The following is a 13,840-nucleotide window of genomic DNA, read 5'->3' as shown; positions in this document are numbered from 1 at the left end:
GTTTCACGAATGTAGATGGCGACTTCAGCGCCGGGCTATATTTCGGCTGTTGACAACTTGTTCTATAGCGAAATAGTAAAGGAACCCTAGCTACGTTCAAAACAGAAATAAGTTCTCCCTCACAGCTCCAAGATCAACATGTAAATTGATTTGAACGTATTCAACCATTTGAGGAAATTTTATTTCTACGGGAGCAACCCCGAGTGTTGGAGCGCGGGAGAAACGGTAGAATGTAAAGGAATTTGGGAAGGAATCTGCTATCTACGCGTGTCTGCAGACGCGCGCGAATATATCAAGGAGTCGAGCCCAAATTGGATTTATTGCTGTACGCGGCAGAATGCAAATTTATCCAGACTACACTCTGGATAGTTCGGCGAATTCCAGCACAGGCCGGAATATGATATGGGCGACACCCGCGAATTGATTCTCGATTTCGGAATAATACGTAATCTGTATACCCCCGCGACAACTTCGATGGTTTTATTTGGAAATACGCGGGATACGGCTGTAGGCCAATTTAAATGACAAAGACGGGGGTACTATTTTTATGGAAAATCTGGGTAAAAAACAAGATGGCATAGACCATAAGGCTTTACCCTCACCCTTGGATGACCCAACCTGTAGCTTAATTCGATACGCCTCGGTTGTCCCGTCAATTATTGCGTACTAAGACAGGGTTGCCACAATATTTTCAGATTCAAATTCCCAGTTTCCCCTGACTTTTTAAGACCAAAATTGGACTGTTTTTAACATTTACATTTATCAGCAGTTAATAAATTTAATCAACTAATATTTCAGAACGAAAGTTATTTCAACGTTAAAAAACCTTTCAATGATCTAAATAATAATAGCAGAATTTGCCATAAATCTAGAGAAAATAACCTTAAAAACGTGTCAAGATTAAACTGAATTCCCTGACTCTCTACAAATTCTTAAAATTGCCTGACCTTTCATTGACTTTTTAGGTCCATTTTTTAATTCCCTGATGTGTGGGAACCCTGTAAGTAACGTTCGAACTACGCAATAGAACCGTCAATAAAACAAATTCAGCGAATCGATAGGAAGTATTATTACATAGAGCGAGGACGTGTAATGTTTGGTTTTCTAAAGGATGAAACAATTGCGTTAGACCTAATGGAAATTTTTGCATTTAGGTTTTTCAATCAACATTAATATCATTTAGACAAAAACCTATTTGTATATTTGCTTTAATAAATATAAAGCAGACGATGAGTCAAAGGTTTCAAATTGTTCTACGAAACTGTGCACCCAAAAATCAGCCACGCGCTCTAAAAAGGTGATGTGTTGGTCCCACAAAAAAAATGTACGTTTTCACTGTTCACTTTGTTACCAATTAGTTGTACAAACTCCATTTGTTAAAATGACAACAAAATAAACACATAAAACACGCTAAGCCTTGGATCTATCATTAAAAGTTAGGTAGTACACGATAAAAACATATAATTTATTGTTTCATTGTATTATACCAAAGTGGACGACGACTCATTTAGGTTATTATTAAGTGTCGTTGAGTAGAAAGTATAGTTTATATATCTAGTGGAGATGAAGTTAAAAACACACTTCCCGCAGCGAAAATAGTTTTCACGTAATCTTATACCTTTCGACGGGTAATTACGGGTAACCTTTGACCCCAAACAGAGTTATATTACGATAAAATTAACGCTTAGAGTCCAAATAAAGCCAATGACAAAGAGCTGTAATACAACTCCCGAGGTAAAGTTACGGACAAACAATACACCAGAGTTTTGGTTTCAGTACCTACCTACGCAATAGTTATTCATTTCTGTCCCGATATCAAATAAGGTAAATTAACCCACACTTTTAACATTTCATTGTAATTGCATTCCAATAACACAACGCCTCAGACGCCACCAAAAGGAAGAAATTGCAAGTAAGAACTCACTTTATCCCGCAGGACTTCTCTGATCCTCGCAGCCTGATTGCGGAACCGCTGTAAGGAAGACTCCAGCTCGTCGCAGCGTTGTTTCCAATTGACGTCTTCGTCTCTCAAGGTCAAGTCCGAAGAGGAAGTGGAATGTCCGTCGAAGGATTTCCCGCTCACGCCTCCGCTGGTCAGTAGTCCTCCTTTACGGCCCGCGCTGTTCGTCCACTCGTGCACGCTGCCGATGACCCCGTCCAGGAAAGTGTCCGTCGAATCGGACGGACACGGGGGAGGTCGGCCTCCTTTGCCCTCCTCGACCACTTCGCCGGTCATGGCCAGGAGGGAGCTCAGCGGAGAGAAGAGGGGAGACACGAGCCTCTGGCGCCCGGAGGAGCTGGTTTGAGTGTCGCCGGACGAAGACATCTTGTCGGCTGGAGCTCTCAAAAACAGCGACGATCCGGCCGCGACTGTTTCGCTTCTCGGGCGGAGGTCTACTGCACGGAGCGAGATTTGGCTTTCTTGGTCTACGGGGCCCGCCCCTGCGCCGCCCCCCTCGATCCGCGGGGTTGGTGCCTCCTTCGGCGAGCACTGTCTCTTCGCTATCGGCGACGGGGGGATACGGCCCCGAGCTGCATCGATGACTTCTTTCGTAATCTCCTTCGGGGGGATTCCCCGTGAACCGACCTCTCAGGCAGTCGAGACGCCTTCTCACTGAGCCACCGTCGTCATGTTCCACCGATTGTCTGCGAAGACAAAAAAATAAATTTGGTATAAATTCCACTGGGGTTATAATTAACGAAACTTTCTCCAATCATCTTTAAACCAGCTTGGTTACTGTGGTTTATTCGGAAATTTAACGATAACAATAATAGGTTTCTTTTCGCTTGTTCCGGGATTTCGGAGTAGGGTAAGACTGGAGAAATCCTTCAAACTATGTAAAATACCTGATAGGGGTCGGGAAGGGGGTTAAATTTTAGTACAGCCAAAGCTACACACAAGGAGGGAGGTTTGGACACGGAAACCCTCCCCTTGTCTACGCCACTGGGGTAAGAAGAGTAGGGCTATGACGTCATTTTACTGCGATTCTGTGCTGGCGAATAGTTTGAGTCGGAGTAAAAACCTTTTTCCAAAATGGCTGCCTGTGACCTCTTTTGCGGATAAATTCTGGCTGACAGACGACAAAATCAGATTTACCCTCTTTACACCTCCTTTTCAATAGGAGTAAAAAGAGTAGCCCTAATACTCCGGAACAAACGAATAGCTTATGGAGTAATAGGCGAAACTATAAAGTCCAGGGGGGTTGAAAAGATGGTAGTCACGTGACTTTGTGGAGAACTGCAGCCCCATCTATCCTAAGAAATACGAACTATTATCCATTTTATTTTGCTAATGGCGGTTTAAATTTTGATCGATTCGTCCAAATTATCTATTTATTATTATTTAAAACATTTTGTAATAGAAAAGTGGAAGTTAATTAGCTGTGTGTAGTATTTATTTACACGAGTTACCGAATCGAAGTTGGCTGTGATATGCTAGTCACGTGATTTTGTTTTTCCATTTTAACAAGTTGGTTAGGACCAAATTTACTTTATAGTTTCGCCTATTCTCATCCCCGGAACAGGCGAATAAAACGTTTTAGGGTAAAAAGGGTACACTTTTAGTCCGAGAACAGGCGAATAAAACGTTTTAGGGTAAAAAGGGTACACTTTTAGTCCGAGAACAGGCGAAAAGAAACCACCTCTTGGCGATAACAATAATACGGACTTCCGAGCATGACGTCACGCCGTACCTTTGGCTATGGCCGCCATGCTGGTATGCTTTTTTTTTCAATCAGAAAAGGGATGGGGTTTCGTTAAAGGAAGTGCAACTCCAGGGTTCGTACAAAATTTCCGGAATTAATTTCCCCGACTTTTCCAGATTTTTCCTGACAATTTTTGTAAAACAATTAACGGTTTGAGGGTAACATCGAGATTGCCAAATATTTAATAAGTATTTTTTTTTTAATTTACAAAAAATAATTGCTTGAATTTTGGGAGTCATTTTCAATTTCCCAAATTTTTTCAGGCCGTGTACGAACCCTGAACTCTAGCCTGGAAGGTCAAGCTTCCTTTAATACTAACTAGAGAAAAATGATTTTAGAAATCTTGAAAACCCGGAAATCTGAGTGAAAATCAGTTCCAAAATCTTGAAATCAGCCCAAAAACCCAGAAATCAACGCGAAAATTGCGCTCTGAAATCTGAAAATCAGTTTCTGGTTTGCGAAATCATTTTGAGATTCCAAATCCCGTACGCCAAATTTGCCATTGTCGGACCAATCGGTTTATTCGGAGATGCTCGATAGCAATTATGCCGGTAGTTCCATAATAAAAAGGGGGCTAAAAAGCTAAACCCTAACAAATTTAAAGTAATGATAAAACTTACGAAATACTCGGGCCAATAGGTCTTCGAGGATAAAATTAAAACGCGATACTCGGACCAAATAGATCTTTGAGTCAAAAACGAATTAAAATGGAATTAAAGTAGCCAGAATTTCCACCGGTTTCGTCCTATTTGAGCTATCAGTACCGCGCAGGGAATTTGGGGTGCGATTAACTAAAACGAAAAGATAAGCTAACCCTAATTAAAAATTTCAAAACGCATTGGTTGAAAAGTCCATAATAAAAAGGGGCAAAAAAGCTAAACCCGTACAAAGGACATCGCACTTCTTCTATGGGATTTGGCTTTCGACAGATTTTTTTCAAATTGAAACATGTTGTTGGGCTTGATCAAAGGAGCAAAATTGTCCATTGCCATTTTCCCCTAGCTCCTTTAGTTTGTCCTGTATCAGCGGTCAAAAGTGGACGAAACTTAGTATAGTCTATTTGTTAAAAGAAGTCACGGCCCATCGGTTAGCGCTCTACACTCACGCGTCGCTAGTCCGGGCTCACTATCAATAGAGTTTTCTTTCCAAGATGTTTACACCTCTACTTCATTATTCGTTATTTCTTTTCTCGCAAATTATTATTCGATGAATAATAATAATAATGGAATTATTTTTTATTCAATATTTTATGAGAAATAATAAAACATAACATAACATAACATAAAAGAAATACTTAAGAAATCAGAATATATATGATTAACCGTTTCGTTGAATCCCACATTCAACACTCGCTGATAGGAAAGAAACAGTCACTCCACAACACTAATTTATCGATTACAGTCACACAGTCGTCTAAAGTTACGGTCACACGACAGTTAAAACTCAATGTTTAACTATTTATTTACTGAGTTCGTTCATCGTGCGATCAGAACGAAACAAAATCCGACACTCTGTTTTGGGAAGCATCCTGAACCTTGGCAAGAAAACGCTATTGATAGTGAGCCCGGACTAGCGACGCGCGAACGTAGAGCGCTAACCGATGGGCCGTGACTTCTTGTAACAAAAAGACTATACTAAGTTTCGTCCACTTTTGACCGTTGATACTGGCCCAACTATAGGAGCTAGGAAAAAATGGCAAGGGACAATTTTGCTCCTTTGATCAAGCCCAACAACATGTTTCAATTTGAAAAAAATCGGTCGAAAGCCAAATTCCATAGAAGAAGTGCGATGTCCTTTAAAGTAATGATAAAACTTACCAAATACTCAGACCAATTGGTACTACTAGTATTACTTGTCCAATTTATATTGATCATCGCTTGACGTATCATAAAAATATTTGCACTAACGGTTTCAGAGATGGTTTAAATTCTTATCGCTATGGTCAAATAGAGCAGAAATAATACCAACCGAACGGCATTTTAATTAAATTGATATCAAGTGCCTTTGAGGAGATATCGACAACAACATCATATAAATAATAATACCTTTCCCCTTTAAATCTACAGTGGAAGAAGCCAAAAAAAAACAAATTAAGGCTCGTGCATCCTAAAAAATTATAGGATTAAATTTCGTCTTTAATATCGAAGTTGTAAAATAATCCATTCCCCCTTCTGCTAGTCACCCTATTTATTTTATGACTTTTGCGCGTAATGTCCCATTTTTCCATACTACACGTTTATAAGAATATCGAGAAACATTTTTTACCCAGATCGATTTCATATCTTTCTCTCTGTAGCCCGGGGAAAGATGTTACGAGCATTATAAATTGAAAACAGGCGCAGCTCTTTATTTGAGCCCTAAAAAGGGAAAGGGTCAAATATGGAAACAAACCGTCAATATTTATGTGTCGTCGTCGTCCTAATTCCGAAAGACAACAAAATCGGTGCCCACTCAATCCCTTTTATCCGTACATCCACTGTGTTTCCGGGTTTGTTTTCCAAGCAACGCTCAAAAATTATCATACCAAACAATTTCGCAAAATATTAGTTAAATTCCATCATTTACAAAAAAAATGGTTAAATTCCATCTTTTGCAAAAAATTGATAAAATTCCATCATTTGCTAAATAATGGTCAAATTCCATCTTTTGCAAAAAATTGATCAAATTCCATCATTTGCTAAATAATGGTCAAATTCCATAATTTGCTCAATAATGGCGAATTCCATAATTTGCTAAATAATGGTCAAATTCCATAATTTCGCTAAATAATGGTAAAATTCCATAATTTCGCTAAATAATGGTCAAATTCCATAATTTGCTAAATAATGGTAAAATTCCATAATTTGCTAAATAATGGTAAAATTCCATAATTTGCTAAATAATGGTCAAATTCCATAATTTGCTAAATAATGGTCAAATTACAAAAATTTACAACTAGAAAATTTGGAAAACAATGGTCAACTTCCATAATATACTAAATAATGGTCAACTTCCATAATATACTAAATAATGGTCAAATTCCATAATATGCTACATAATGGTAAAATTCCATAATTTGCTACATAATGGTCAAATTCCATAATTTGCCAGATAATGGTCAAATTCCATAATTTGCCACATAATGGTCAAATTACCAAAATTTTACAACGAAATTTAAGACAAAAGTTAAACTAAAACAATTTAAAACAAAAGTTAAACTAAAACAATTTAAAACAAACGTTTAACTAAAACAATTTGAAACAAACGTTAAACTAAAACAATTTGAAACAAACGTTAAACTAAAACAATTTGAAACAAACGTTAAACTAAAACAATTTGAAACAAACGTTAAACTAAAATAATTTGAAACAAACATTAAACTAAAACAATTTGAAACAAACGTTAAACTAAAACAATTTGAAACAAACGTTAAACTAAAACAATTTGAAACAAACGTTAAACTAAAATAATTTGAAACAAACGTCAAATTAAAAAATGTTATAAACAGACAGATTACTCAGAAATTTAAAGGCTAACACAAGCTCTAATAATAAACTTAAGGAAAGTAAATTGGATCTCTAAAGGAAAATCACACCTCCTGAAAAGCAACAGCCGCGAAACGTAAGCCAGAGACAAAAGTAACGAGTTGGGTTGCCGTGGCGATAGCGCGCTACGGGCCGCTATAATCCATAGAGAAAGATAGAAAATTGAGAAGGAAGGTAAAATTGGAAGAGAGCTAGGAAGATTGAGGCGCTCTTGATGGCGCCGAGGAGAAAGAGAAGCCTACCATGAACCAGGCGTCGCTGCCAAAGGCCTATTCACACCAGGACACATTTCTTCAAAACTTTCCGAGTGCTGAAAATATCGTTTATTCCCATTCGACCGAAATCCCATTCGACCGAAAGTATTTAAAATTTAGCCCAATTGGCGGGGTGATTTGGTATTTTATTTATAAGGTATGTACTATCGAAGATCCATGTTTAGGTTAGGTTAGGTTAGGGTTGGTTAAGTTTACTATTTCAGTAACTAAATTGAAAACATAGCAAAAGCCAATTTATATAGCAGCGTTCGGTCTAATGGGACACATAAAAGCCGCACGTTTCGGCGGAATTCGGTCGAATGGGACACCTCAAAAACCGCCTTCGGTCGAATGGGATTTCGGTCGAATGGGACTAAAGCGAAAATATTGCCAAAATATGTTGGACGCTTTTGTTGGTATGGTTTTAAAGAACGATCGGTTTTTCTGAGAGGCTTAGCTCCCAGGGTTCGAATTTATAAAACCCACCCAAAAAAACCCACGGGTTATTTTGGGTTGGACCCACCTTAAAAAACCCACAATAAAGCCCACTTAAAAAAACCCACCTTAAATAGTTTCAAAAATGACGAAAAAAGTTTAAATTTATTGTTTAATAATTAAACTATATTAAACTATATTAAAGAATTTAAAAAATTAAACTTTAATTCTTTAAATTCTATAATAATACAAAAATATTGCTTTTTTATAAAACGTATTTACACAAAATACATTACCAGTGTTTTGGTAAACACTAATCTAACAGTAGCAAGTTAACAGTGTTAACTAAACAGTAAGTTTTAAACTTCTGCAACTTTCAATAAATATTTAGCAGAACATGGAGCAGACGATACTTTACGTCTACGAAAGATAAGAATAAGAGCGATAAATAAGTAGTGCTAAATTGAAAATAAAAAACAAAAATGAAGTAAATCATCGATTTAGGGTATCATTTTAGGTAAAAAACCCTAAAACACCCAAAAAAAACCAATAAAACCCAAAAAAAAACAATAAAACCCAAAAAAGCCCAATGGGCTGGGTGTTTTTAAAAAAACCCGGGTTTTTTTAAACCCTGTTAGCTCCTAAATATTTATACCTTATCCTTTAAATTAGACAAAACAAACTGAAAATATTAATATTGGCCGCTTTAATTAATCTAACTTCACATATTTTGGTGTGGAAGACCAAAAATATTTTTCCTCAGCAAAAATATTTTTTATTTCCCAATTTAATATTTTTTACCAATTTAATATTTTTTACCAATTTAATATTTTTTACCAATTTAATATTTTTTACCAATTTAATATTTTTTACCAATTTAATATTTTTTACCAATTTAATATTTTTTACCAATTTAATATTTTTTACCAATTTAATATTTTTTATTTCCCAAATTAATATATTTTTTTACCAATTTCATTATTTTTTTACCAATTTCATATATTTTTTTACTAATTTTATATATTTTTTTTACCAATTTTATATATTTTTACCAATTTTATATATTTTATTTACCAATTATATATATTTCTTTACCAATTATTTCTTTACCAATTTTATATATTTTTTTACCAATTTTATATTTTTCCCAGTTTTTTCTCAACAATTTTATTTTTATTTTTTTATAATTTTTAATTTTGACCTGGATGGCGCGTGCCACAGAAGACGATTGTTTAGCGGAACCATTTTTCCAAGTTTGGAATAAAATAAAGTGCGACTTTATATTTTTTTTTATAAAATAACTAACGGTCTAAATTGTAAATAATGAACAAATGAAAACTAACCCCATCCATTTATCTAACGCCATTCTCATAGTTCACCAACGAAATTGCGCAAATGTTGTGTGGTGTGAATTGGGCCGCCAGAGAAATAGGAAGAATAAGAAGAGAGATCTTGTGAGGTGACTACGGGGGGAAGCCAACCTTAAATAAACAGGGCACCGCTCCTTCAATCTAGAGATCACGCGCCACGGAAGAAAAGAGCCCCGCGTATGCGTACAACCAACCCGCAGACTCGTAATAAGAAGTTCCGAGAAATAAATTTTCTTACCCAGATTCCCTATTCGCTTCTAACAAGCGCCACCAATTCGGCCTTCTTAATAGTGTTCGACTATATTACAGCTAGGAGCAACAAACACAAGGAGAACGCAGCTAGCCTTTAAACACGCTAAGGCAGTGTTGTGTAGAATTTTCATTGGACGAACCTTTACTCCGAACGTTTTACGGAAAGGGGAAGGCAATTTCCAAATTTTCCCCTTCCGACGGCAGCAGGCGCTAAAGCGTCTAACCAATGAAAACTGTACGCGAGAAAATGCACGACTTTTGACGGGTTGCGTTCTCCTTGTGAGGGGTGTTGCGTTGTTGCTCCTAGATTACAGTCGTCAAAAATAACAAAAAAATCAGAATAGTTGATTTAAATACACACAATCCCCCGACCCCCGATGTATTAAATATATTTTAAATATTATGTAGATTTAAAGTCGAATATCTCTCAAATTCACTAAAATGGGCAAACAAGCTTCTTGTGGGCCCCGATCTCCAAAATTCGTAGCGGGCTACCGAGGGCATGATATTTCCTTTCGATTGAGATATTCTTGACCCTTCTGAGCCTAATTCTTGGAGAGTTATGTCGAACACGGCGGAATCGGCTCAGGGTAGGCTGATTTAAGCCATGGTTTAAACCAAGCGATTTATTTTTTAACCAATGGTTTTATTTTTATTATTTTTTTTAATAACTAGAAATTATTGCAAAATGTTTGTACCTTTTCTTACCGAAATGATTACATTTCTAAAACATTTACAAGGTGATCACATTTCCTATATTTTCTATACCTTCCTATAAATTCCTTGGGTATTCTCATGTAGTATAACCCGAAAACATTCCGTCGTCGTGTAATTAAGTCTAGGCATATTTTTACCTCTCCGAGGGGACTATGTCCCTTAGGAGGGGTTTTACAATTATCGTGTCTGTCTGTCTGTCTGTGTGTGTGTGTCTATATTCTGCGAACGCGTTACCGGGGCAAAGTCCAAAACGCGTTACCGGAGCAAAGTCGAAAAACCGTTTTTGCAGAACTTTAAAGGTTGGCAAAACCACCGTCTGACGGTAAGCGTTAACCGTTGGTGCGGTTGTTTTTTTTCGTTAACGCTCACCGTCGTGACGGTTTCAAATTAGTTTCATTGGAAATGTTATTATTGTAATGTTTATGTGTAATGTGGGAATGTTGAGTTATGGCGGTTGTGGGTGATGATTTTGTTGTGTATGCGTTTTGTACGTATGGGTGTTTGCTCTCCAACTTCTTCATACTGACTTTTGGGACGGACCGAGTGCTGAGGGTTACGATAAACGTCTCAACGTCCAAATGGCAGGGTTTCCACCAATTGTTTACGGTATTCGTCTTATTATCAATTTTGCGAACCCGAGCCCTCCTGCATGACAGGCGAGTGTTCTACCACAGAACCACCGATACATGTTACGGGTCAAAGAAAATTATAAGCTCAGCTTAAGCGGAATCGTTTATTACAAATTAACAGAGCATTAAATTTCAGTTTTTAAAATAGAACGAAATTTCGTGTTCCATTTAAATTATTGCATCGAATGTAACGTCTTCTCTGTTGATTAAAAAGAATGCGCCACCCAGGATTCGAACCCGAGCCCTTCTATATGACCAGCGAATGTTCTACCACAGAACCACCGGTGCATATAACGTTTCTTAGAAAATTATAAGCTCAGCTTAGCAGAAGAGTATATTAATGGTTTTTAAAGTCTACATTTTTTACGTATGAAATTTTAAAGGTCAAATCTTGTTTGTTGTGTTTTTTAACTGATCGAGATTACGTTCTTTTTTGTCTAATCTTTGGTATTGTTGGTTTTTTCTGTCTTATATTTGTATCTACTATTTTTTAAGTTTATTTCCTTTTTCCCGCAAAATCGTCCAGTCTTAGAGGAACCTTTATGAGCGTAAGTCTTGTCAAAAGCTTATCCGGTTTCATTATAATAACGTGAAAAATCGTATTTGTGAATGGTAAGGTGTTGCGCTTCTTGATATTATATTTTCTATTGCTTGATTTTTAAGTATTTGAACTAATTTATTGCTTGACTGCGTTATAATATTTTTCTATGAATTATTTTGATTCTGAAGTCTGATTGCTTGACTGCGTTATAATATTTTTCTATGAGTTTTGTTTCTGAAGTCAGATTGATTGGGTTGTTATTGTGTATTTTTCTATTCGTTATTTTTATTTTTTGATACCCTAATATTTTAAACTAGATATAGTATAACGTTACTTCTGCGTATTTCGAATGTGCGTGACGTGGAGGGTATTTACACGTTTTATTAGGATCAGTTTTTTTAATTTTAAATATCTGTATTTTATTTCGTTTTTTCAGTCTTATATTTTTATCGAGTTGTATACATCGTGCGCTTACACTTATGTTGGTCTGGTTTTTAACTGGGTCGTCATTACTTCGTAATTTATTTTAAACGTTTTCTCGACTGATTAAGATGTTTAATTTGAAATAAAATGAGCGTTAAAGATGCGGCAAGTATTTCGTAAGCGAGAAAAATACAAATACCCTCTGTAGATATTTCTTTCATTAAAATTGGCTTCGTATTATATTTAACTGATAAACATGTACCGTAAGGAGGGTTAAATTCAATTGTGCATTGTTTTAGTACGTCTAACTCACTGTTGTAACTACTTAATTTATAATATTCTGAATAAATTATACTCCGTTGTTTCGTCTCAATTATTTTAATTATACCGGGCGGGATTGAACCGGGATTACGTTTTTAGTAATTAACTCGGAATTGCGGAGATATATCTTTAAAAGTCATCTCGAAAAATTAATACCGCTAGGGACAATTCTTCCGAGGAGAGGTATATTTTGGCTTACTCATATTAATTTTTAGTTGATTGGTAATATGTATGCACGGTTAAACCATGGATTAAACACTAGTGTTTAATCCATGGTTAAACAAAAGCGAAAAATAGATTAAAAGTAAAATAAAGCATTGTTTAAAAAAAAACTTGGTTTAACCCAAAAGAACCTGATTTAAACCAAAACCAAGACTTTTTTTTCAAACCCTGCATCGGCTATAGTGTACGCGAGCCCATACCCACAAATCCTTTAAGAATTGTGGGTAAAATGTGGTCTTGCCCAAATTGTTAAAATGTTGCTCTTACGTCACAAGACCCAGCTTTATTAGTGTATTCCTCGCACGAGCGATTTGCACGCGCACTAGAAAAACCTACATTCCTCGCGACTGTAGCGCGCGGTCGTAGGCTTGGTAAAGTAAGAGACTGCGACGAAAGAGCCACATTAAAACAAGAAGGCCACGTTACTTTATAAAATGAACTATTGGCTAAAAGCCTCATTTAAAATTGAAATTTCTTGGCGCAGCCAGAGACAAAAGATTATCCAGGATAACTATTCTCTCCCTCGACCGCTAGCGCCACCATTGTGACAAATTGTGCATACGCGGAATAACGTCAATTTTGGTACAACTTATGTCAGAAACAATTCGAGGAATTTTTAAATCGAATACTACACGGATATGGTTTCCAGTGCGGCCTCACCGCGAGTGATGGGTTACTTTAAGGTGACGACAAATTTAGTAACCTGTTGAATCTTTGATGTCTAGTGAACTATAAAAGCAGCTGAAGATTTACGAGGCCTAAAATATAATTTCCAACTAACCTAAATTAATCTAGGGTCTTTACTCTGTAATGCCAATCCGATTTCCCTGATATATCCAGGTGCAAGATAAACACAAATTAAAATAAGATTTACAGAATAATTCCTTTCATGATTATCATTTAAGTCAAATTGGCTCATTATTATAATATAAAATAAGTAATAAAGTTAAATCTTAATGAAGAAAAACTTATTGATTTAACTTTCTGAACCCTCATAAATTTCCCTCGTATCTCCCTGATTTCTACTAAAAATTGGGAATTTCACAGATATTTCACTGATTTCAATTAAAAATTGGTAATTTCCCAGATTTGTACTACAAATGGGGAATTACCCTGATATTTGCCAGATGTTTACTAAAATTGGGAATTTCCCTGATATTTGTCGGATTTGTACTAAAAATAAGTATTTTCCCTGATATTTGCCAGATTTTTACTAAAAATTGGGAATTTCCCTGATATTTGTCAGATTTTTACTAAAAATTGGGAATTTCCCTGATATTTCCTTGACCTCTCTGTTGACAATCGATTCCCATGATATTTCCAAGTCTGTATGAACCCTGTGTCATGTATATCGACCATTCACCATTTTAACCCTATCGGTTGAAGAGGTATGGTCAATACGGCGGTTACCTACCAGGGGAAAATAGTACATACGGTGCCCTATGGAA

The 13,840-nt window shown here is 36.3% G+C and overlaps 1 protein-coding gene across 1 annotated transcript in view; it reads right to left on the bottom strand.

Annotated features, from left to right (window-relative positions):
* Positions 1 to 13,840, bottom strand: part of LOC149952639 (pleckstrin homology domain-containing family H member 1) — a 256,498-nt gene that overhangs the window by 204,847 nt on the left and 37,811 nt on the right. The window contains exon 2 of the mRNA XM_090168671.1: positions 1,925 to 2,646. Coding sequence (XP_090024797.1) covers positions 1,925 to 2,326 — 402 coding nt within the window. The 5' untranslated portion in view covers positions 2,327 to 2,646. The remainder of the gene's footprint in view (positions 1 to 1,924; positions 2,647 to 13,840) is intronic.

This window comes from Leiobunum rupestre, chromosome 3, assembly GCF_980474605.1.
Source record: "Leiobunum rupestre chromosome 3, qqLeiRupe1.1.hap1, whole genome shotgun sequence".
NCBI classification, from domain to species: domain Eukaryota; kingdom Metazoa; phylum Arthropoda; class Arachnida; order Opiliones; family Sclerosomatidae; genus Leiobunum; species Leiobunum rupestre.
This window is presented reverse-complemented; position numbering and strand designations above follow the sequence as displayed.